Source organism: Pangasianodon hypophthalmus, chromosome 17, assembly GCF_027358585.1.
Source record: "Pangasianodon hypophthalmus isolate fPanHyp1 chromosome 17, fPanHyp1.pri, whole genome shotgun sequence".
Taxonomy (NCBI): Eukaryota; Metazoa; Chordata; class Actinopteri; order Siluriformes; family Pangasiidae; genus Pangasianodon; species Pangasianodon hypophthalmus.
This window is the reverse complement of record NC_069726.1, coordinates 17324484-17347126: the sequence shown is the minus strand read 5'-3', so window position 1 is coordinate 17347126 and position 22643 is coordinate 17324484. Positions and strand designations below refer to the sequence as shown.

General features: G+C 38.3%; 2 protein-coding genes across 3 annotated transcripts; both read left to right on the top strand.

Moving 5' to 3' along the window:
- Positions 1-1302: 1302 nt before the first annotated feature.
- LOC113544180 (stearoyl-CoA desaturase 5) lies at positions 1303-9925 on the top strand. Its single transcript, XM_026942853.3, has 5 exons — positions 1303-1671; positions 2721-2851; positions 5700-5905; positions 6870-7102; positions 8256-9925. Exons 1-5 carry the CDS (start codon positions 1473-1475, stop codon positions 8444-8446), a joined length of 960 nt encoding a protein of 319 aa, XP_026798654.1. The 5' UTR covers positions 1303-1472; the 3' UTR covers positions 8447-9925.
- A 5839-nt stretch (positions 9926-15764) lies between these two features.
- On the top strand, positions 15765-22582 carry tmem150c (transmembrane protein 150C). Of its 2 annotated transcripts, XM_053241516.1 has the most exons (10): positions 15765-16021; positions 16693-16961; positions 18019-18074; positions 18148-18241; positions 18478-18531; positions 18630-18662; positions 18750-18817; positions 19962-20089; positions 20205-20382; positions 22291-22582. In XM_053241516.1, the coding sequence occupies exons 4-10, from the start codon at positions 18168-18170 to the stop codon at positions 22497-22499; spliced, it is 744 nt and encodes a 247-aa protein (XP_053097491.1). In that variant the 5' UTR covers positions 15765-16021; positions 16693-16961; positions 18019-18074; positions 18148-18167; the 3' UTR covers positions 22500-22582. The 2 variants fall into 2 exon arrangements, with proteins under 2 accessions (XP_053097491.1, XP_026798384.1); XM_026942583.3 differs by lacking the exon at positions 16693-16961 and having other exon boundaries at positions 15766-16021.
- The last annotated feature ends 61 nt before the right edge of the window (positions 22583-22643 follow it).

Genomic DNA, 22643 nt, shown 5'->3' with positions numbered 1-22643 from the left:
CTACAAACCACACCCATTATAAAGAACGCCCATTACAAGGAACGCCTACTAGCAAATCACACTATACCACATTCCCACGCCCACTCCCCCCCAACCCTAAGCCTAAACCTAACTCTAACCCTATGTTTTACGTATTTGTTGTAGGCATAAATTGTAATAGTGGATGTACCTTGTAAGGGGTGTGGTTTGTATTCCAGACAGATGTTTTACGTATTTGTTTTGGGCGTACTTTGTAACAGTGGGCATACCTTGTAAGGGGCATGGTTAGTAATCCAGCGGATGTTTTACGTATTTGTTGTGTGTGTAACTTGTAATAGCGGATGTGGCTTGTAAGGGGCATGGTTGTAATCTGTTTTGGGCGTACCTTGTAACAGTGGGCGTACCTTGTAAGGGGCATGGTGTGTAATCCAGATGGATGTTTTATGTATTTGTTGCGGGTGTAACTTGTAATAGCGGATGTGGCTTGTAAGGGGCATGGTTTGAAATCCTGAAGGATAATTTATGTATTTGTTTTGGGCGTACCTTTTAACAGTGGGCGTGCCTTGTAAGGGGCATGGTTTGTAATCCAGTGGATGTTTAACGTATTTGTTGTGGGTGTAATAGCGGATGTGGCTTGTAAGGGGCATGGTTGTAATCTGTTTTGGGCGTATCTTGTAACAGTGGGCATACCTTGTAAGGGGCATGGTGTGTAATCCAGACAGATGAGTGGACGTGCCTTGTAAGGGGCATGGTTTGTAATCCAGACGGATGTTTTACGTATTTGTTGTGGGTGTAATAGCGGATGTGGCTTGTAAGGGGCATGGTTGTAATCTGTTTTGTGCGTATCTTGTAACAGTGGGCATACCTTGTAAGGGGCATGGTGTGTAATCCAGACAGATGAGTGGACGTGCCTTGTAAGGGGCATGGTTTGTAATCCAGCGGATGTTTAACGTATTTGTTGTGGGTGTAATAGCGGATGTGGCTTGTAAGGGGCATGGTTGTAATCTGTTTTGGGCGTATCTTGTAACAGTGGGCTTACCTTGTAAGCGGCATGGTGTGTAATCCTGCAGGATGCAGACGGATACACTTGTTTCTAAGTGCTACCATCCACAGTAATCTCATGTATCTTTAGGCTGTCCATATGGGGCTATGATGAGAAGTAGGGCATCAGGCTGGATCAGGCAGAACCAGAAAACTGATCTGTCATTGCTGAAACCAGGCAGCAATTGCTCTGTGTTATTAGTGGCACCACTGCTGGTCTCCATGATAAGCCAGGGTTTTGAATCCATTTTGGCACTTATGGTCTTCCACACACTCTTCACCCTATAATAGCGATCCTGCGTCTGTGCCGCGGTCGTCACCACCTGGAGCGCTCTTTCTACAGCTGCTGTCGCGATACACACTCGCATGGATATCTACTGATTTCCTTTTGTTTGTTTCGGTTCTCGGAGGCTGGAAATCCACGCTGGTTTGGTGATTTCTGGATTTTAGAGATGGACGCACTTCCGGATCGTGAGCGCTGTGAGGTGGCGGACCGAGCCGGACCGGATGGCGCTGAGAGCCGCGAGCTGAACGGAGCAAAGCGGCAGCGCGTCGTCTGGAGAAACGTTATTCTCATGGGTCTGCTTCATACCGGCGCACTTTACTCCCTGCTCCTCATCCCCAAAGCGCACCCCTTCACCTGGATCTGGTGTAAGTCTGAGAATGAAGTGAACGCTCTGGGTTTTATTTGTGGATCAAACCTCTGGCCTTATCACATCTACTACCGCATTAAATATTCTGCAGTACTGAACATTTCCCAAATCCATATTTCCTTCCTGTATAAACATCTTGCCAGTGCGCCATATTTTAAAGAAAGCATACAGATGAGGTTGTATTCATTCGTGAATGTAAACAGTGAGCCATTTTCCTCACCTCATATAAATAATTTAATGGCATAGGCTACATCTACAAACCTAAAAAATAAAATAAGCAAATAGGACATTTAGCATTATCTGTGAATGATAATAATAATTATCATAATAATAAATATCATAAAATACTAATAATTCCTGACAAATTTTCAATAACCACAAACACACCACCAGCAGCCTGTGTTAATGCAACATGGAAACCTATTATTTTTCCAATGTTGATATGATGTGATATGCATGGTACTACAATAATGCTTTTTGCTAATGGCTCAGGTGTGAATAAAACAAGTCAACTGTCCTGGCAATAAATAAAATTCTTCTAATCAAGCATTGGGCAAGCATTATCATTGGTATCTTTTAGCTGGAGGAAGAGCTATCACCAAGGCCAACACTCCACACCAAAGTGTTGTGCATGTAGTAGATGTCAAAACCATCAGGTGTGTGTGTTTGTGTATGTGCAACCCTGAATCCAATATTACATGTCTGAAAAATAGCAAGAGTCCAGTTTCTATGGAAACAAAGTCCTTGAGGAGACTGAGCACACCCCTCGTCTCCCAGACAAACTCATTCACCTCACTTATCATTGCTGCAGCACATGTTCCAGTCTCTTGATTAGGCTTTAACTCACTTTGTAGGCTGAAAATGTTGATACAAGTCATTGTTTTTGTAGTCAAGTCATTGACAGTGTTGCTTAGCCAGTTGCCTCCTCAAAACTGGACTGACTGAAGGCTACTTAAATTACCATTTTTGCTCAGAGGTGTCTTCTGCTGACTGGTGTATTTTAGATATTTAATGAGGAGACTGCTATGTTGTGCTTTTCCTTTGCAGCCTATATATGTTTCATGATCACAGCCCTTGGGGTTACAGCTGGAGCCCATCGCTTATGGAGTCACAGGTCTTACAAAGCCAAATTGCCTCTAAGGATCTTCCTGGCTGCCGCCAACTCCATGGCCTTCCAGGTGATTAGTATTTAGCCTGATGATACATATACTGTTGTTGGTGTAAGAAAATGGCAAAAACTGAGTAAGCACTCTAAGCAAAACCATCCAGCATGAATATTATTTATTATTTTATATAACTTTAATCATTCCTTATGGTTCTTGTGTTATGACGAACCAGAGAAATGACACAGTGATTATATAAAAATTATTCTTAGTCACAGGTTCTAAGACTCAGAATGGTTTGTTGGTGTCAAAAATAACTGCAGACCTTAACGATAGCCATTTTTCCATAGAGTTGTTAAATTCTCAATTCTGATTGGTCAGTTGATTAATATTGCATAACAGGTGCTCCTTAGTAGTTCTGACTGCAAGGCAATTTACAGGTTTATATTAATGCACTTGTTCTAATACATTATTTTTTCTATAGTAACAACTTGTATGGGACTTGTATGGTGGAAACTCCACATAAACAGATTTTGAATTTTAAAATATGTGTGTAGTTGTTAATATAGTGTTGTGGTTTTCTGTGAGGGGATGTTTAGTTAACATTTTTAGAAGGAGTTTTCAGTGTTAGAGCTTTGTAAAAGTCAGAGGTAAACCCATAACTCTACATTTTCAGACACGGGAGAGTCTTCAAGACAGAGGAAAGAGGGTTTCTCATAACAAGACAAGCTGCATTTTTTTTGTCTTAATAATTTTAATAGAGAGGGAACAACTGTTTATAGGTGTTATAACATAAGTGATAACAGGAAATAAGTTGTCCATTGCATTATATGTAACTATACACCAATCAGCCATAAAATTAAAACCCCTAGGTCCCCCTTGTGCCACCAAAACAGCTCTGACCCATCGAGGCAAGACCTCTGAAGGTGTGCTGTGGTATCTGGCACCAAAACGTTAGCAGTAGAGCCTTTACATCCTGTGAGTTGCGAGGTGGATCGGACTTGTTTGTCCAGCACATACCACAGATGCTCTATTGGATTGAGTTTTTTATGAGTGTGAATGTAGATGGATATAGTTGCATTTCCATGAGAGATACGAAATTTCGTTGTATGTTACATGCAATGACAATAAAGGTATTCAAATTCAGAAATTCAGATCTCGGGAATTTGGAAGGCAAGTCAACACCTTAAATTCTTTGTCATGTTCCTCAAACAATGAAATTGTTCCTGAACAGTTTTTGCAGTGTGGCAGGGTGCATTATCCTGCTGAGAGACGCCACTGCCATTAGGGAATACCATTGCCATGAAAGGGTGTTCTGGTCTGCAGCAATGTTTAGGTAGGTGGTACAGGTAAAGGTAGCAGAACATTGCCCAGAGCATCACACTGCCTCTGCCAGCTTGATTTCTTCCCATAGTGCTTCCTGCTGCCATCTCTTCCCCTGGTAAGCGACAGACGTGCACCTGGCCATCCACATGATGTAAAAGAAAACGCAATTCATCAGACCAGGCCACTTTCTTCAATTGCTCCATGGTCCAATTCTGATGCTCACATGCCAGGCGCTTTCGGCAGTGGACAGAGCATGGGCACTCTGACCAGTCTGCGAATACGCAGCTCCATACACAGCAAGCTGCGATGCACTGTGTGTTCTCACACCTTTCTATCATAGCCAGTATTAACTTTTTTCAGCAATTTGTGCTACAGTAGCTCTTCTGTGGGATCACACCAGATGGGCTAGCCTTCACTCCCCATGTGCATCAGTGAGCCTTGGGTGCCCATGACCCTCTTGCCAGTTCACTGGTTGGACCACCTTGGACCACTTTTGGTAGTTACTAAGCGCTGCATACTGGGAACACCTCACAAGACCTTCCAGTTTGGAGATGCTCTGACTCAGTCATCTAGCCATCACAATTTGGCCCTTGTCAAAGTTGCTCAGATCCTTACGCTTGCCCATTTTTTCCTGCTTCCAAGAGAACTAACTGTTCATTGCTGCCTAATATATCCCACCCCTTGACAGGTGCCACTGTAATGAGATAATCAATGTCATTCACTTCACCTGTGAGTGGTTTTTAATGTTATGGCTGAAATGTAGTAGTCGGTGTAAATGGGTAAAAGTATTAGTCATTCTTTATTAAATAAAAACATTGTTAGAGCTGGCACATTGCTGTGGTATAATGGGAATAAAACATGACAGGACATGCTGTTATAGGAAAATAACAATCAATTAAAATAATAATCGTGGTAAGGCATCAAATCACTGCATCATTGACTATTTTCCTATAACTACATGCTCTGTTGTGTTTTTTGTTCTTAACATATTAAAAGTCTATATACTGTGTATGGGCTTACCTTTTAATATGTCTTAAAAATAAAAAGGTGAACAATTAAATTAAAAAACATGAAAGTTTACAGCATTTGCCCTTATCCAGGGCAACTTATATTTATCTCATTTTTACAACTGAGCAGTTGAGGGTTAAGGGCCTTGCTCAAGGGCCCAGCAGTGGCAGCTTGATAGTGCTGGGCTTTGAACTCACAACCTTCTAATCATTAGTCCAAGGTCTTAACCTCTGAGCTACCACCACCCAAGACAGCTAGTTAAATAGCTGACAAAACTACTTTTCTCCATTAGACAATTCCAAAAATAATAAAGTCATTTAAAATCCTTCCCTCTTCTGGCAGTAAGGTATGGCCCAACATTAGGCATTTAATTTCCAATAGACTGCCTATCTCAAGTGCAAAAAGAGATTAGCAAGTAATTTTCTGCTTATTTTATAGCTTATCATTCTTTTTTTGCATTTCATTTCAGTGGTTCTTTTATCCACCCCACTTAAATCTAGATGTTACTCAATTGACAAAATGGCTCTCCTCAAACTTCAGAAGGATGGTTAACTAGATTTCACTGTATAATACATTATTTTCTTTTCAGAACGATATCTTTGAATGGTCCAGAGATCACAGGGCCCATCACAAATACTCGGAGACAGACGCCGACCCTCACAATGCAAAGCGAGGCTTCTTCTTCGCACATATAGGCTGGCTGTTTGTGCATAAACACAAGGACGTGATTGAGAAGGGCAAACGGCTGGACCTCAGTGATCTGCTATCTGACCCTGTTGTTGTGTTCCAGAGGAAGTAGGTCCACTATGCTGTAATCCTGAAGAGAAATTATAGAGCCTTGCATAAGTATTCACCCCCTCAAACTTTTCCACATTTTGTATTGTTACAACCTGGGACTGAAATTGAATTAATTGGGATTTTTACTGTTTGAAGGTGCAAAATATTTTTTTGTTGTGACACAAATGTTAATTAAATAAAAAGCATTTGTTGGCTACAAAATATTCACACAACCCTAGGTCAATACATGGTAGAACCTGACTGCAGTTATAGCTGCATGTCTTCTGGGATATGTCTCTAGCAGCTTTGCACATCTGGATCCTGAGATTTTTGCCAGTTTATCTTGGGAAAATTGTTCAAGCTGCGTCAGATTGGATGGGGACTATTAGTGAACAGCAATTTTCAAGTCTTGCCACAGATTTTCATTTGAATTGAGGTCTGAGCTTATTTGACTGGGCCTTTCAGGTTCTTGTTTTTGAACTACTCCAGTGTAGCTTTGGCAGTATGCTTAAGGTTGTGGCCCTGTTGGAAGCTCAACCTCCACCCCAGTCTCAAGGCTCTTCCAGAAAGGAACAGGGTTTTTTTTTTCTAGGATTGCCCTGAATTTTGTTCCAGTCCCTGCTGATGAAAAGCTTTCCCTACAGCAACAGGGGTGAATACTTATGCAATCACAACTTTAGCATTTTTATTTGTAAATAATTTTGCAAACTATTGATTCAATATTGTGGGCTATTTTGTGTTGAGTGATGATAGACTGTATAACCCCAGTTCATTCAGTTTGAGTTCCAGATTGTAGCAATAAAGCAATGTATTAATGGGGAGAGAATACTTATATACTATATACTAAGGTGCTGAACTAAAAAAACTAACATTTTTGATTGTTTTATAACAAAGTATGCTGAAGTAATTCATTATAAACTAAGGGTAAGACTATATAAACTATTACGATACCTCATACACTATTACATTTTCTTTGACTTAGACATTACAAAATCTCAGTGCTGGTGATGTGCTTCCTCCTGCCTACTCTGGTACCATGGTACTTCTGGGGTGAAAGCATGTGGAACTCATACTTCCTGGCCTCTATCTTACGCTACACCATTGCTCTCAATATCACCTGGTTAGTCAACAGCGCTGCACATATGTACGGCAACCGGCCCTACAACAAGAATATCAACCCTCGAGAAAACCGCTTTGTCACCTTTGGAACTATTGGTACATTTATGTTTTTTCCTTCGAACTAGTAGTGTGATGTGATGGGGGTTTTGTGCATGCTCACTTAGAGTGGTGGAGTCTGTAAACAATATAATGACAATAGTTACCACTAAATGACTACATTATTACAATGTTTTTTTAAATAGTTATATTGATCATTGCTTATTTGAATGTCCTCTAATTCTAAGACCAAAAGACCACTTGCAACCCAGGGTTGATAATATAAACAGTTGCAAAGAGAATACTGATAGCTGGTTTGATATTTAGATTTGAAATTAATTAGTTTAAAGTTAAGTTTATTTTGTTGTGTTAGTGTCTATTATATCACAGTGCTGTTGAATTTTCGAATCTGATTGGTCAGAAAGTATTTTCTATAACAACAGTTCTGACAGTAGTTTAAGCTGCAAGGGAAATCACCAAATTATATTAATATGCTTGTTCTAACACATAATTATTTCTATAGTAACAACTTACACTGTGACCCACCACATAATTGGATTTTTGAAAATGTGTCTAATTGTTCACATGGTGGAGGTTTCTGTGAGGAGGTATTTATTTAGCAATTTTGGAAGGACTCTCCAGTGTCAGTGTTTTGTAATAGTCAGAGCAACATTTTTTGTCTTATTAACTTCAAGAGAGAACAAAATAGAGGTTAGTGAGGGAACAAGTGTATACAGCTGCTGTAACATAAGTGATAACAGGAACTAACTTGTTTGCAGATGTTCCACAACCTAAGGCATAACTGTAAACAAATAAACAGTACATGTCATTCTTTAGCAAATTAAAACTTGTTAGCATTAGCAAATTGCTGGGGTAGAGAAGGAATAAAATAGATCATGCCACACTTTGTCACTGATAATTTTCTTATAACAGCATACCCGTCTGCGGGTTTTATTCCTTACTTATTATATCATTTTATTTCAGTCTTTAAATATATAACTGCTGTAAATATGCTTTTATGAAATTAATATGCAGTATAATATGCTGTGAGATTGCCCATATCTCCTATGATTCACAAATGAACTTTTCCATTAAGATTAAAGATATAAAGCCTTTTTCATTAAGATTAAAGACTACATAAATTGTTATTAGGGTTATAAAATGGTTGTTTTTAAACTGTTTACATTGGTCATTGTATCTTCTCATCTCACAGGGGAAGGTTTCCACAACTTCCATCACACGTTTCCTTTTGACTACGCAGCCAGTGAATTTGGCTTTCGCTTCAACCCCACCACGTGCTTCATCGATCTCATGTGCTGGCTCGGCCTCGCCAGCAACCGGAAGAGAGCCACGCCAGAGATGATCATGGCTCGGAAGCTAAGGACAGGTGATGGGAGCACTTGAAAACCAAACGCAGCATAGAGCTCTCAGCACCGCTTATATATCAGCAATGTAAAAGTGGAGTGTCGTGTTCTTTCTTTAAAACATTTACTTCTAATCTGTCACAGAGCAGTTAATTATAAACAAGATAACCATTGTGATGGCTTAGATTTAGCTGGAACCTGCTGACATTTTTGGCTGTTTCATAGGAGAGTAGATGTTAATGTTAATGTGAATCTTTTTGTTTGCATATCTTTCAGAATTTATTGGTGAATAGTGTTTGTTTTTTCTTAGTTAGGCAATCCATGTAACTTAAGCATTATCCAATGCATCCACATATTTTGTAGCACACTTAAGGTAGGGTGAATTTATGCTATGTTTACCTTTGCCCAATATTACCCTATAAAGTGATATCCATGCACAGGCTTTGCCTTAAATTTGCTGCTTTTTGTAATTTTACCAAAAACAGGCACTTTAATGGTCCAAGTTGTTCATGCTTTTCATGAACACAAGGCCTAATTGATCCAAATCATAATGAGTAAATTTGCACTATTTGAGCACACATTCATGCTAGAAGGATTGCTGCTCATGTTATCAAATATTAGCTATCAGGTGCAAGATAATGTGGCAGAAGATCACTAAAAAGAAAAAAAACTGATGTGAAACCAACTGTCAATTTTCTCCTGTTGCTAATATTAAAATACATATTATAGAAAATTTTACACAGATTTTGTGGGAATGCATGGAAAATGTCTATTTTATTGTCTCCCATTTTAAAATCTGGATTGTACATGTTTGTTACATTAATGCCCTGGGTTATATAATGTATAGCCTATTTTTAGATTACTATTGCATAGAACACTACAAAAAGTGTCACATGAGTAGAAATGATTTGCATTCATTCACATCAGTTGAAATGAAGGATTTTATAGAGTAGCAAATTATAGATTTCCTTCATACATAAGAGTTTTTCATGTGTAGATGCCCATAAGTGCATTAATGTGTGGCTGTGTAACTTTTTGCTCTGTGTACATCAATGCATGTAACTAATTTTGTCTGTAACATGCTATAAGAATGAAGTTACTTTTAGATTCCTGGCAAACCGACTTTTTCTTGCAGGTATTTTTGCAATATTTTCATGACAGTGATGTTAAAATATATTATTTACTGACTGGGCTTAGAGCTAGTCTTCCAGACAATGAATAAAAAATAATAAGTGATAATCTGAGTCATAGAAATAGCATTACACTTTTAATGCTGCTTACAGAGATTGACTTTTAAGCCATGTTCTGAATACACATTTATGATTTTATTGTTTTAGTAATGCATATGGAATGATTTGGTGGGGTATAATTGAGAGAGAGAGAGTGAGAGAGAGATATCATTTAGTTAATATGTTCTTCGCACTAACATTAGCAAACAAATTTACATATGTTTTACATAGCTTAAAGAAGTTAAAGGAAAAGTTTTCCGTGAAACACATTAAATGTGTGTATAAAATTATTTGTGATGTACTTAGCAATTCTTGTGCTAATTTGTTGGTTGGTGCTATATTTACATTACTCCCGTGAGAAGTCGGCAATTTTGTTCTACGCTGACGTCACAAGGGGACATGGCTAGTGCCATAACAATGGCGTTTTTTAGGAGAAAAAATTCAACAATCTCAAACATAATGGACAACAGTCAGGTTTCTCAGTTAGCTCCTATAAATAAAAGAACAAGATCTTCTTTTCTCACTCACTATTCTAAGAAAAAAAAAGCTCTGGATCCCCAATGCTGAATTTTCACCTCTGATTCACAAGATATTAAATGTCTTGTGTAACTTGCTTTCTATTCATTGTTTTTAAGCATAATTTATGGTTGACCACTTAAAGTTTGGAATTTTATGCTACGTTGTGATTAAATGATTCAAGATCACCAAGAAGGCCAGTAGATCAAATAATATAGTCCACCATGTAATACCCATAACTGATCAGTGAATGGTTAATCATGAAATCAGGCCATCATTAGGCTGAAAAAACAAAACAGACCTATCAGAGAAACTTTAGGTGTGGCCAAATCAACAATTTGGCCCATTCTTAAAAAGAAGGAATGCACTGGTGAGCTCAGCAACACAAAAAGGCCTTGAAGACCATGGAAGACAACTAAAGTGGATGAATTCTCAGAATTCTTTCCTTGTTGAAGAAAAACCCTTTCACAACATCCAGCCAAGTCAAGAACACTCTGGGGGAGGTAGGCGTATCATTGTCAAAGTCTACAATCAAGAGATGCCATCATGAATGTAAATACAGATGGTTTACCTCAAGATGCAAACCACTGGTAACACTCCAGAATAGGAAGGCTTGGTAGACTTTGCTAAAACAAAACAAAACAAAACAAAAAGCTATCAGAATGATAGGAAAATTAGAGTACGGAAAGGGCTCATGAACCAAAGCATACCACATCATCTGGTATGTGAAAGTATGTGGAGGCAGTGTTATGGCATGGGCATATACGGGTGCCAATGTAACTGGGTCACTGGTGTGTATTGATGATGTGACTGCTAATAGAAGTACCAGAATTAATTCTCAAGTGTATAGAGCTATACTTTCTGTTCAGATTCATTCAAATGCTGCAAAACTGATAGGACAGTGCTACACAGTACAGACCCAAAACGTATCACAAAAGCCACCCAAGAGCTTCTTAAGGCAAAGAAATTAAATATTCCTAAATGTCTGATGACCTCAACCCAATTGAGCATGCTTTTCACTCACAGAAGACTGCAGTAAAGGCCTGGCAAGCATCTAAAGGGAGGAAACTCAGCATGGGCTCCAGATTTCAGGCAGTCATTGACTGCAAAGGATTGGCATCCAAGTATTAAAATTAATCCTAATATTTACGATTGTTTGTTTGTCCAATTACTTTGGTAAGTGGTGATGTACAGAGGCAAAGTAGGTATATTTACTTAAGTAGGTCTTAAGTAAATATTTGAACAGTGACACAATTTTCATGATTTTGCCTGTGTACACCACTACAATGGATTTGAGATGAAGCAATCAAGATGTGATTGAAGTGTAGACGTCCAGCTTTAATTCAAGTGGTTTATTAAAAATATTGCATTAACTATTACTAGTACAATCAAAATCAAAATACAATCAGGAAATGAATACTCTAAGGATGGATTCAGTTCAGTAGGGTTATGATGATACTGGGTAATCCTGAGCTGATCCAGATCCTCTGCTGGAAATAGCACATAGGATGTTGAATAGTGAAGTACTGAATTAATAACTACTGTACGAAGTTATCTTTTACATTCCACTGTTTACATTTACATTTAGACATTTGGAAGATTTGCATTCAGATTTGAAAAAAAAAAAAAACATGACTGAATGGCAACAAAAGTTATCTTTTACTGCCTAACAATTAATGATTAATTTATGGCTATAACTAAGACAATTTAAAGAAGTTTTGTTTTGTTTCACACTGGCACACCACTTTTGAATCTAAAAAAACATTTTCACAGTTCACTAATCAGACCAGAGTAAATAAAATTAAAAATCTATAAAAGTCTGTAAAAATTCTCCACTTTTTGAGCTAATGTCTCTAGCCCTGTAGCTAGTCACTGAACTACAAATTTATATAAACACGTCATTTGATAAACTGCAGAAGAGAATCTGCTACAAAAGTCGAGTTGGTTCATGTTTCGAAAATTATTGTGAATATAAAAATTTGACTGAACTATATTTGTCCCTACATCTTGTCGCTGAACTATAACTACATTTGTTGGCTCTGCTACAGTATTTCTCAAGTACTCAGTTCCGTTTAGGTCCAAGGAACTGCAGGTGATGAGCCCTGGACTAGAGATTAATGTTGGTTCAAGCAGAACAGTGCTCCACTCGGTAAAAAAGGCTGATTTCAAACTTGGCAAATTGAGTATGTGCATAAACAATAAATACAAAGGTCAGAAACCTAAAAAAATAATAAAGAACAATCAACCCAAAAAAAAGGTGCAGAAAAAAAAGAGCCAAAGTTCATTTTCCTAGAAACTGTCTGAATAGGAAAATCTTTAAACCTTTACAGAAGGAATGGAAACACAGGAGGAGGAGACTGGAGCACAAGCATGCTTAGATCTAATGATAGGACCTGTGCTAATTACGCTGAAGATCTGAGCGTGTTGTTCTGAGCCATCTGGTACCAGATGGGCTGGTTTGAGTATTTCAGATACTGCTGATCTCCTGGGATTTTCACACACAACAATCTCTAGAGTTTACACAGAATGGTGTGAAAAACAAAAAACATTGTGTGAGAGGAAGGTCTGCAGGCTGAAACACCTTGTTGATGAGAGAGTTCAGAGGAGAATGACATAGACTGGTCTGAGCTGACAGGAAGTCTATAGTAACTCAAATAAGCACTCTTTACAACCGTGGTGAGCAGACAAGCATCTCAGATTGCACAATACATCAGCCCTTGAGGTGGATGATCTACAACAGCAGAAGACCACATCAGGAATTCAACTGTCCAGTTTCAGTGAGTCTGTACCCATGATAGGCTCAGATTCTTGTTCTTGGCTGACAGAAGTGGAACCTGATGTGGTCTTCTGCTGTTGTAGCCCATCTACTGCAAGCTTCAATGTTTTGTGCATGCTTAGATGCTTTTCTGCTCATCAAGGTTGTAAAGACTAATTATATGAGTTACTATATCCTTCCTGGCAGTTCAAACCAATTTGTCCATTTTCCTCTGACCTCTTTTATCAAAACGCATTTCCACCCACAGAACTGTCGCTCACTCAAAGTCACAGAGATCACACATTTTCTTCATTCTGATGTTTGATGTGAACATTAACTGAAGCTCTTGATCTGTATCTGCATGTTTTTTTGCACTGCGCTGCTGCCAATGATTAGCTGATTAGATAACTGTGCAGGTGTACAGATGTTCCTAATAAAGTGGATGGTGAATGTAGATAATAAGGTGCATAGCACTTTGAGGTTTGTAATGTGAGGACGACAGTTTTAAATTTGGACTGTGCTGCAGCAGGAAGCCAGTGGTGTGATCTCAGTCATGGGAGAGGACATCAAGTGGTTAGCAACCTGGTGATCAGCAGCTTTCTGAATGCTCTAAGGATGAAAATGCACTGTAGCCCTCAGTGCTGTCCAGCTACACTGCACTTATACAAACACTCCTGTGTCTGCTGCTGCAGTATGTGTTTGTTAATTGTGTTTTATTGCTGAATATGAAGAAGAATAAAATTTGTGCACTGGATTGTTTAACTCTTAAGATTCTTGGGAAGAATTTCATTACCTGCTTTGGACTATGTCACCAGCCTATCATGAGCCCTTGCTGCCCTGTTCCACAGTGTGCCTGACTGGCTTCTCTAAATTTTAACTACCTTTTCCTCACTAAATGTTTGGCTTTCAGATGTTGACAAATTATTGTGCGGTATAGTTCATACATATTGGGAGGTAGTAAAATATACAGTGTGTGTGCTCTCTGCAATATGTGTGCCACAAAGTGAAGGCATGAAGGTGATCTGTTACAACTGTAACAGGTTGAGCCAGTCAAGCTGGTAGACCATCAGCTGCTAATGCTAAAACATAGACAAGTTGTTGTTTATTAAGAAAATAACAGAGCATTAAGGTGATTAGAAAACATTCAGGCAAACATTTAATGACTAAAATTTTCGTCAAGTAATAAAGAAGCTGGAAAATAACTCAGCTGCTGGCAAAGATAGTCTACTAGCTCGACCAGCTCGGCTTGTGTTTTAGCAACAGTGGTAACAAATTTCCGTTGAAGTAGTTTAGCAATTTTTGCTGAGAGATTTAGGTTGATACACACACACACACACACACACACACACACATATATATATATATATATATATATATATATATATATATATATATATATAAATCCCTAGCATTCCTGAGCCTTATTTAACTAGAAACTTGGAAATGGAAGCCTTTATGGGTCTAACAAATAGACAAAATATTAAATAATGTTCAAGAAAAAAAAAATCTGTACTGAACCCCTTTCCACAAATGCAGAAAAATGATACCTGAAACTTACCAGACTGAACCAAATACAAGCAGGCAAACAGGATCTAAGTGGAAGTGTGTGTGAGGGCATTTTTTTCACATCTTGGAGAGGACTAAAGGAGACACACTCCAAAAGTCAGGAACCAATCTGTACTTTACCTTGTTGCTGGGGTGGTATCATCAAGGGTACGTCTTTTATACCTTTATATCTTTCACCTGGAAACATATATACGGTGTACCTTTAAAGATAACTTTAGGTACACCACATTCACCTTCCCAGTTACACTGAAAACCCTAACAAGTTGACTGTACTCAACTGACTGAATAAACTCGTTCCCTCAGTTTAATTGAGTAATGGGGTCTCCCACAACTTGTATATTTAAGTTCACTTAACTTGGTGCTCATGTAGACTGTACTTAAATTATTAAGTTCAATTACCTTGGTGTTCAAATAGTGTACTTAATTAATTATGTTCACTTGCCTTGGTGTTCATATAGTGTACTTTATAGCTTACTGACTGTGATTCAAATGTGGGCCACAGTGGTGTTCATTTCAAGTGTACTTAAATAGTGTCCCAAAAGTCTCCGTACCTAGGGGAAATTAACACTTTTTAGCAAAATGTAACTTTATTTACAAAGCATCCTCTACATGATTGCCATTCCTTTGTAAACACTCACATAATCATCTCTCCTATTCATGATGATCTCTTGAATCTGACTACACCAGGACCAGCAACAGACAGGTGAAGAGGACCGCCTTTTGCTATTATCTACCAATCAGTGCATTAGATCTCTTGTTGCCAGGCAGAACTCCTTGCATGGCCAATCACATCAAAGAAAGACCAGAGTGAGCTAGTTTAATGAATCACAATTTTGAGTTCATAATACATGAAATCTTAAGTTTATGTATTTTGTAGGTAAGTTAAACGAAATTAGTTTTTTTTTATTTAATTTGAGGTAATGTTTAGTCATGATTACTCGATTGTTTAAGGAAAGACAACTTTAGGCTTTACAGTGAAATGATACCAAGCCGGCCACAAGGAAGAGTACAGTTTAGTACCAATTTTTCTGTGGGGATTTTTAACTGGTCACCACAAGGACAACAACAACAACAACAACAACAACCCTAAAAGAGCCAACTAGGTTGCTTTTGGTTACTGAAGGTTAGGGTTAGGTTCAGATGTAGCATAGCATTAATTAGCTGCATTAATAATAATTATTGAATGTCTTCACAAGGGTAGTGAGGTGTGTGTGTGTGTGTGTGAAACCTGTCAGAAAGCGCACATGAGAGAGAATGGAATATGGAAAAAAAAAAAAAAAACCTTCCTAATTATAAATCCGCCCCAGTCTGTAGGTGTTTATTCAACACTGTAGGATTTTCCTGTGCACTTGTGAAGAACTGAGTGCACTCATATTAGCTGTGTTGTAATGACAAAGCCAATACTAGTCCATTAATACACTAACTACACTCACACATACTGCCTCCACCCATCCGGACCACAGCGAGGCACCACGAGAGAGGAACGGGTCTTCATCAAATGAGGAGAAGACGAGGATTACACACCGAACAAAAGTGCACTTATCCCAAGGTACACTTTTAAGCAAAACACTCCAGGAAGTAGCCTCTTTAGGTGTGGAGTAAATGATGCTGCGCGCGAGCTTAGCCTCCATTTTCTGAGCTGTGTGGTACAGACAGAGACCTGCTTTCAGTTTTTACAGAATTCATTACGCTTGGCTTGCTACTATAATGACTACCACTGCTCCACAGTTGTTGTTCTGTTGTAGCCTAAATACCAGAGCTAACTGCTTAGCGGAATTATCCTGAGGTGTTAGTAAGAAGCAAGGTGTTTTTGTTTTGTTTTGTTTTTTTATCGTGAGTCATTGGACACAGGAGTTGAGGAATTGCAGAGGAGCCGCCGTGAACATGGTTCTGGTGTCTGGAACAGAAAAATGTTATCCAGCTGTAAATTAGACATCACAGATCAACTGGAAAATATCTTTAAACCATTATAACAGGCTTAATGGATAAATAGGAAAAGAAATTATACACCCCTGAACTAGGGATGATGTTTGTACAGGAAAACATTTACCTCATATTTATGCCTCCTTTCAAATTTTTTTATTTATTTATTTATTTATTTTTTATCATCAAGGTCAAAACATTTGGCAGTTTCTCAGTCTCAAACTCCTATTTTCTATAAATAATCTTCAATTATTTAAGAGACTATTATGCAGTTTTGAAGATTGATTATTCATTCAGGTTCAGGGTCATGGTGGATCCGGAGCCTATCCCAGGAAAACTGGGTGTGAGGCGGGAATACACCCTGGATGGGACGCCAGTCCGTCACAAGGCACCATGCACACACCTTCAAGCATACAGTTCACACCTAGGGGCAAATTAGACTTGTGTATCATGTACTGACTTGTTTTTGGAAGGTAGGAGGAAACCAGAGAACCCAGAAGAAACTCATCATGGACACAGGGAGGAATATCAGAAACTCCACACAGACAGGATTGATCCATGGAGCTGTGAGATGGCAATGCTAACTGCTGTGCCACCGTGCCACCCAGTTTTGGGGATTCAATAACATCTTTTTTCTTAAATGATTTACAGTTCAAATGAAATGAATTCTTAGCTAAATAAACAGTCCAAATATAAAATCCAATATAAATATTATTAATGATATTTTAAAGTGCTTGTGATAATATTGTGCATATTGAATAGATAAGTTCACATGGGGAATTTGGCTTGCATCATGGCTCCCCAAGAAAACACATATGAGACAATGAACTATAAAACAAGTTAATCAGCTCTAAAAACCTGTTCAGTAACAATGCTGCAAATACAAGTAAATAAGTAGTTAATTACTACTGATTACTAGTTCATTAATTTAAGTAATTAATGTTCTGTATTTTCAGTAGTACATTTTTAAAAAAAAACAATAAAATAGGGAATGTATGTAAGGCTAGAAATGGAGAATGATTTATAAAAAGAGTGCGTATTTTATGTAATTAAACATTTTACACTGGCAACATTCTAAAGAAAAGCATACAGTTTGAATATAAGCAGGGTTTTTTTTAGGATTTTGGCACATTTACAATATGCTCTTTATGTTGATCTAAATTGTAAATGTGAGTGGTTACAGATACACATTTCCATCTTATTTATTATAAACAGCACTGTAACTAAAGATTTTGACTACAGTCCAGTGACCTTACAAGAATAATAAAAGCTAATGCCATTTCAGTATTACTAGAGCTAGATTTAATTGGCAGCATGTCAATTATCTAGTCATTTATCTAGCTTATCTGGCAGCATGTATATCTAGTCCAGTAGTAAAATGCTGTAGTCTGGTGGGACTGGAGCTGTCCACTGTTCAAGTGCTTAATTTGTTTTTACAGGCTTTCTGATTTGTGCTGTGGTCATAAGAATAGCAAACTTTACCAAACTTTGCATTCAGTTATTATTAAGGAAGTCACCAATGCAACCACACCAATCCAACAACAGCTTCATAACAAATGCAAAGCACAGAGATGACAGATCTCTTAGGCACTTCCATCCTTCCAATTTCTTTTGTCTTTTCAGATTGATCCTTATCTGAAAGAAAAAAGGCCTTTATCCTGGATCTTGAGGCTGATCAGGTATTTTCACGAACATATGCATTATGAATGTTAGAGTTTTTTGACCACAATTTCAGCATCTGTTTTCTTTCAGGTCAAGCTTGATTAAGAGCCATGAGGAAGTGTAGCCCTTGGACGTTTCTTCCTGTTATGTTTTCATTCTTCACAGCAGCAGGCTTATGGGTTGTGTGAGTATTTAAACCAGTCTGCTCGCTCTGTCTGTAGCTTTATTGGTATCTGGTTTCAGTTTCATACAATGCATTGCAATCTGATGTATGTATACTGTGAAGTTGATTCTGTATCACGTGTGTTACACTGTAATGTTGCAGTCCTTTTGCTGACTGCTAATCGGTGTTAATGGAACTGAAGAGAACTGTCTTTGAAAGAATGATGGAGGTAATTCTTTCTTATATATTGAAAACAGCTATTTTATAGCAGTGGAGGATGACAAAATCACACCACTAAGCTCTGAATATAAGTAAGTTTAATGTTCTTCTTTAATATCTTGTATTAAAATATCTTAATGTCATATCACAGTGTTATCCATCTACGTCAAATATGTTTGTTTTTCCACAGGAGATCAGTTTCAAAGTCTCCTCCATATATAAGGTAAAAAAAATGAATGATATACTCTCAAGACTAGGTTTTGGATCCCCTTCTAATAGGAAGCTTGCCTAATATTTTCCTATCTTTTAGCATTGCAGGCGATGCTCCACCTGCCAGCTGTGTTTTTAGTCAAGTCATGAACATGGCTGCTTTTGTGGGTAAGAGTAATGATCTGTGTATACAGGTTTTGTTTTGTGTATTATAATTTAAGATGAATTAACACTAGCATGTTTAAAAAAAATACATGGATACTGGTATTATGAATATGAACAGTTTATAGAATGTGCCTTATGTAAAGTGTTACTTCATCTGCTAAATAGATAACCAGCTATCCATTGTTATCTGGCAACTTTCTTTTATTTTAGTAAAGAAGAAAATATAGTAGAAATATCATGTACAATATATATCCAAAACTATGTGGATGCATGACAATCATATGTGGGTCTAATCACATATGTGGGTCTTCCCCAAACTGTTGCCACAAAGTTGGAAGCACTATAGATATTGACTGGAACGTCTTTGTATGCCGTAGCATTAAGATTTCCCTTCACTGGAACTAAAGGGCCGAAACTCATTTCATCATGTCAGTGCCTCTGTACACAAAGCAAGGTCCATAAAGACATGGTTTGCCAAGGTTGATGTGGAAGAACTCTGGTGGCCTGAGCCCTGACCTCAACCCCACAAAACAGTAATCTTTGAAATGAACTGGAACGCCAGGCCTTTTCACCCGACCTCACTAATGGTCTTGTGGATGAATGGGCACAAATCAGGCCAGCCACATTCCAAAATCAAGTGGAAAGCCTTCCCAGAAAACTGGAGACTATTATAACAGCAATGGGGGTGACTAAATCTGTGTTAATGCCCATGGATTTGGAACGGGCACATATGGGTCAGGTGTCCACATACTTTTGGCCACGTACTGTACATACAGAATTTTTTTTTACATATCCAGTTTGTGTATTTTATACAGCATGTATGCTAAATGAACTACAACAATTTCAGTTTGAACAACTTATATTTTAATGTAGGTACTAATGCCTTTGCTTTTCCACCATCATCTTCCTACTTGTACAGAGAATTGCGGGCTACTGAAGTTCAGAAAAGTTAGACCAGTTCATTGAGAATCTTGAAAAAAATGTAAATGCAGGCAACACTTCTTAGTATTTAGAAGATACTTCAAGAAAAGAGTAGTCTCCTGAAGCTGATATATGCTGCTTCCCTTAACTGCAGCCTATATTTCAGGTTGCCCCTGGCAGTTTTCAGATAAGCCTAGTTTAAACATAACTATTTTTATGTTGCCAGGCTTCATTCTCGGGGTCCTCAGATACTTGCAACTGAAGCCAAGAGTGCGCAAACCCTGGCTCAACATCATCAGTTTGGTAGCTCTGTCCCTGGCCTGCTTTGGTATGACCTTGGTTGGGAATTTCCAGGTATGGTATGAATTATCTTTCCAATAACTTGTATTTTGGTGACTATTTTGTCTGTGTCTATATGTTAAGGTTATTTAAGTTAGATAAGTGATCAGTTTTGTTCACTGTTATCTAGTTGTCAAATGATGAGGAGCTCCACAATATTGGCACATCCATGACCTTTGGCCTAGGCACATTGTTTTGTTGGGTCCAGTCATTCATGACTCTAAAGGTCAACTTAAGGAACGAAGGTAGACGAGCTGGCATACCCCGCTTCCTGTTGTCTGGAGCAGTCACTTTCTGCATGCTGCTTTGTATCCTTCATATGTCTAGTACACACACAATAAGTAAATCAGACAAGCAGAATGTGAGTATTTGAACATTAGTCTTTGAATCAAGTTGTTGATTCATTTTCTATAACAGTAGCATAAGTAATAGGTTTATATTAATGCGTGATTAATTTTCTATAACAGTAGTAGAAAATCACAGGTTTATATTAATGCGCTCATTCTAATACATTATCATTTCTATAATAACAACTCATTCACACGAAACATGGGACACTTCACATTACTAAGGTTGATAATAAACAGATTTAAAAGACATGTTATTTAACAAAGAAAAATGTAGAATTATTTATATGGTTATGCTTTCTGTAAATAGACATTTATTTAACATTTATGGAAGGGGTCTCCAGCATCAGTCCTTTGCAACATTAAGTAATTTTTCCACAGGTGATTATTAGGTTACTCAGTAACATCATAAGCTGTATTTTTTATTTTATGAACTTCATAGAAGAGTTCAAAGAGAGGCTGGAGAGGGGAAACACTGTTCATAGCTGCTATAATAGCTGCTGTTACCTTGTTTTGCAGACATTCAGTATTATTAAATGTAAATGTACAGTCCCCTCCAAAAGTATTGGAGTGGCAAGGCCAATTCTTGAAGGCCAATACACTGAAGACATTTGGGTTTGAGATCCCACCCATTTTTCAAGTGATCAAAAATACTGGAACGTGTAACTGATTGTTTAAACAATTACTAACTCTGAACGTTTACTGGGTTGAGCCCTGGGTTTCACCTCATTTGTTCATAAAAAGGATAAACCAAGGATAAACCAACAAGAAGGCAAGAGAGCTGTCTATGGGAGAAAAGTAAGAATTTTGATGCTGAGAAAAGAGGCAAATTGATAAGAGCCATTGCATGAGCATTGGGCGTAGCCATTACAACAATTTGTCCTGACAAAGAAAGAAACCACTGGTGTAGAAATGCATCTATTCTAATTGGGAGGAACATCATGTAGCGAGACAATGACCCGAAACACACGGCCAACACAACAAAGGACTTCATCAGGGGAAACAATTGGAAGGTTTTAGACTGGTGTGGCGGTGGGGGCGCGGTCGAGCATCAGCTGTGGAAGGAGAGGAGGCAGGTTGAACCGGCAGGTAACGCGTGATGACTCTCACCTGTGCATTATTAGGCCGAGTTTACTTATGTGTGCGTATGTGTTTGTACTTTCAGGGCCCCCCGTGACAAGCCACAGAGAGAGAGAGATATCTGAGCAGCACAGACCCGTGTGTGGGCGTGTGTGTGTATATATATGTGCGCAGTAAAATAAAATAGCTGAAAAGCAAAAGTAAAAGTAAATAAAGAGCCCCTTTTGAGTTGTTACAAGCCTGCCTCCTGTTTCCTCATTTCCCTCTGAACCAAAAAGGGAACTGTTACAATCACCTGATCTTAACCCAATTGAGCATGCATTTCACCTCCTGAAGAGGAGACTCGGGAAATGAAATCAGGAAATGAAAGCTGGAATTCTGATCTATTGACACACACGCATCTTTTGATCTCAAACCCAAATGTCTTCAGTGTATAACAAAAAAAGAATTGGCCATGCCATTCCAGGACTTTCAGCAGGGACTATAAGTGGTCAAAAAGCAGGAAGTCATTGATTAATAAATTAAAACTGTAGTCACTGGCAAATTGCTGTAGTATAAGACTAATAAAACATGTTGGGATGTGCCGTTATAGGAAAATAATCAACTTCTGGGTGATAACAGTAGCTCTGCTTTGTGTTGTGGCTGCATCACACCACCTCATCATTGCTTATATTACTATAACTGCACATCCCTGTGTGATTCATTTCTTATTTGCAGCATGCAGTCTCATCATAAAAGGCTAGGAGTTCAGATCAATTTACCCATGTTCTGATCTTGACCCAATACCAGATTTTGCTCTAATGGCACAGCGTCTGCACATGCATGCTGCCCGGGCACAGTGGGCATTGGTCATGTTCTTCTTGGCATTCCTGGGCACGTTTGCTATCGAGTTCCGTCACTATCACTTCGAGATTGTGTGCAGCGATGACCAGGAGCCTCCAATGAGCCTGTCAGAGAGCTTCTCTGAGGTTTCAGAGTACCAATCAGACCAGCTATAGGACTCTTCCGCTTCTGTTTCTATAGCAGAATTACTACAAATTCCATCATTTATTAACTTCAATAATAATGCATGTCTGTTGAATGTAATCTCTCTGGAGTACTCTGTGAAGGAGTGTGTTTCTTTCTCACAGGTAGACTGCAAC

What these genes read in the sequence shown, in the direction of transcription:
- LOC113544180 (XM_026942853.3), top strand. Translation starts at nt 1,473, where the DNA reads ATGGACGCACTTCCGGATCGTGAGCGCTGTGAGGTGGCGGACCGAGCC. An exon ending in CCAACTCCATGGCCTTCCAG is followed by an intron (nt 2,852 to 5,699) that starts GTGATTAGTATT and finishes TTTTCTTTTCAG; the next exon opens with AACGATATCTTTGAATGGTC. An exon ending in TGTCACCTTTGGAACTATTG is followed by an intron (nt 7,103 to 8,255) that starts GTACATTTATGT and finishes CTCATCTCACAG; the next exon opens with GGGAAGGTTTCCACAACTTC.
- tmem150c (XM_053241516.1), top strand. Translation starts at nt 18,168, where the DNA reads ATGAGGAAGTGTAGCCCTTGGACGTTTCTTCCTGTTATGTTTTCATTC. An exon ending in AAGTCTCCTCCATATATAAG is followed by an intron (nt 18,663 to 18,749) that starts GTAAAAAAAATG and finishes CCTATCTTTTAG; the next exon opens with CATTGCAGGCGATGCTCCAC. An exon ending in GAACATGGCTGCTTTTGTGG is followed by an intron (nt 18,818 to 19,961) that starts GTAAGAGTAATG and finishes TTATGTTGCCAG; the next exon opens with GCTTCATTCTCGGGGTCCTC.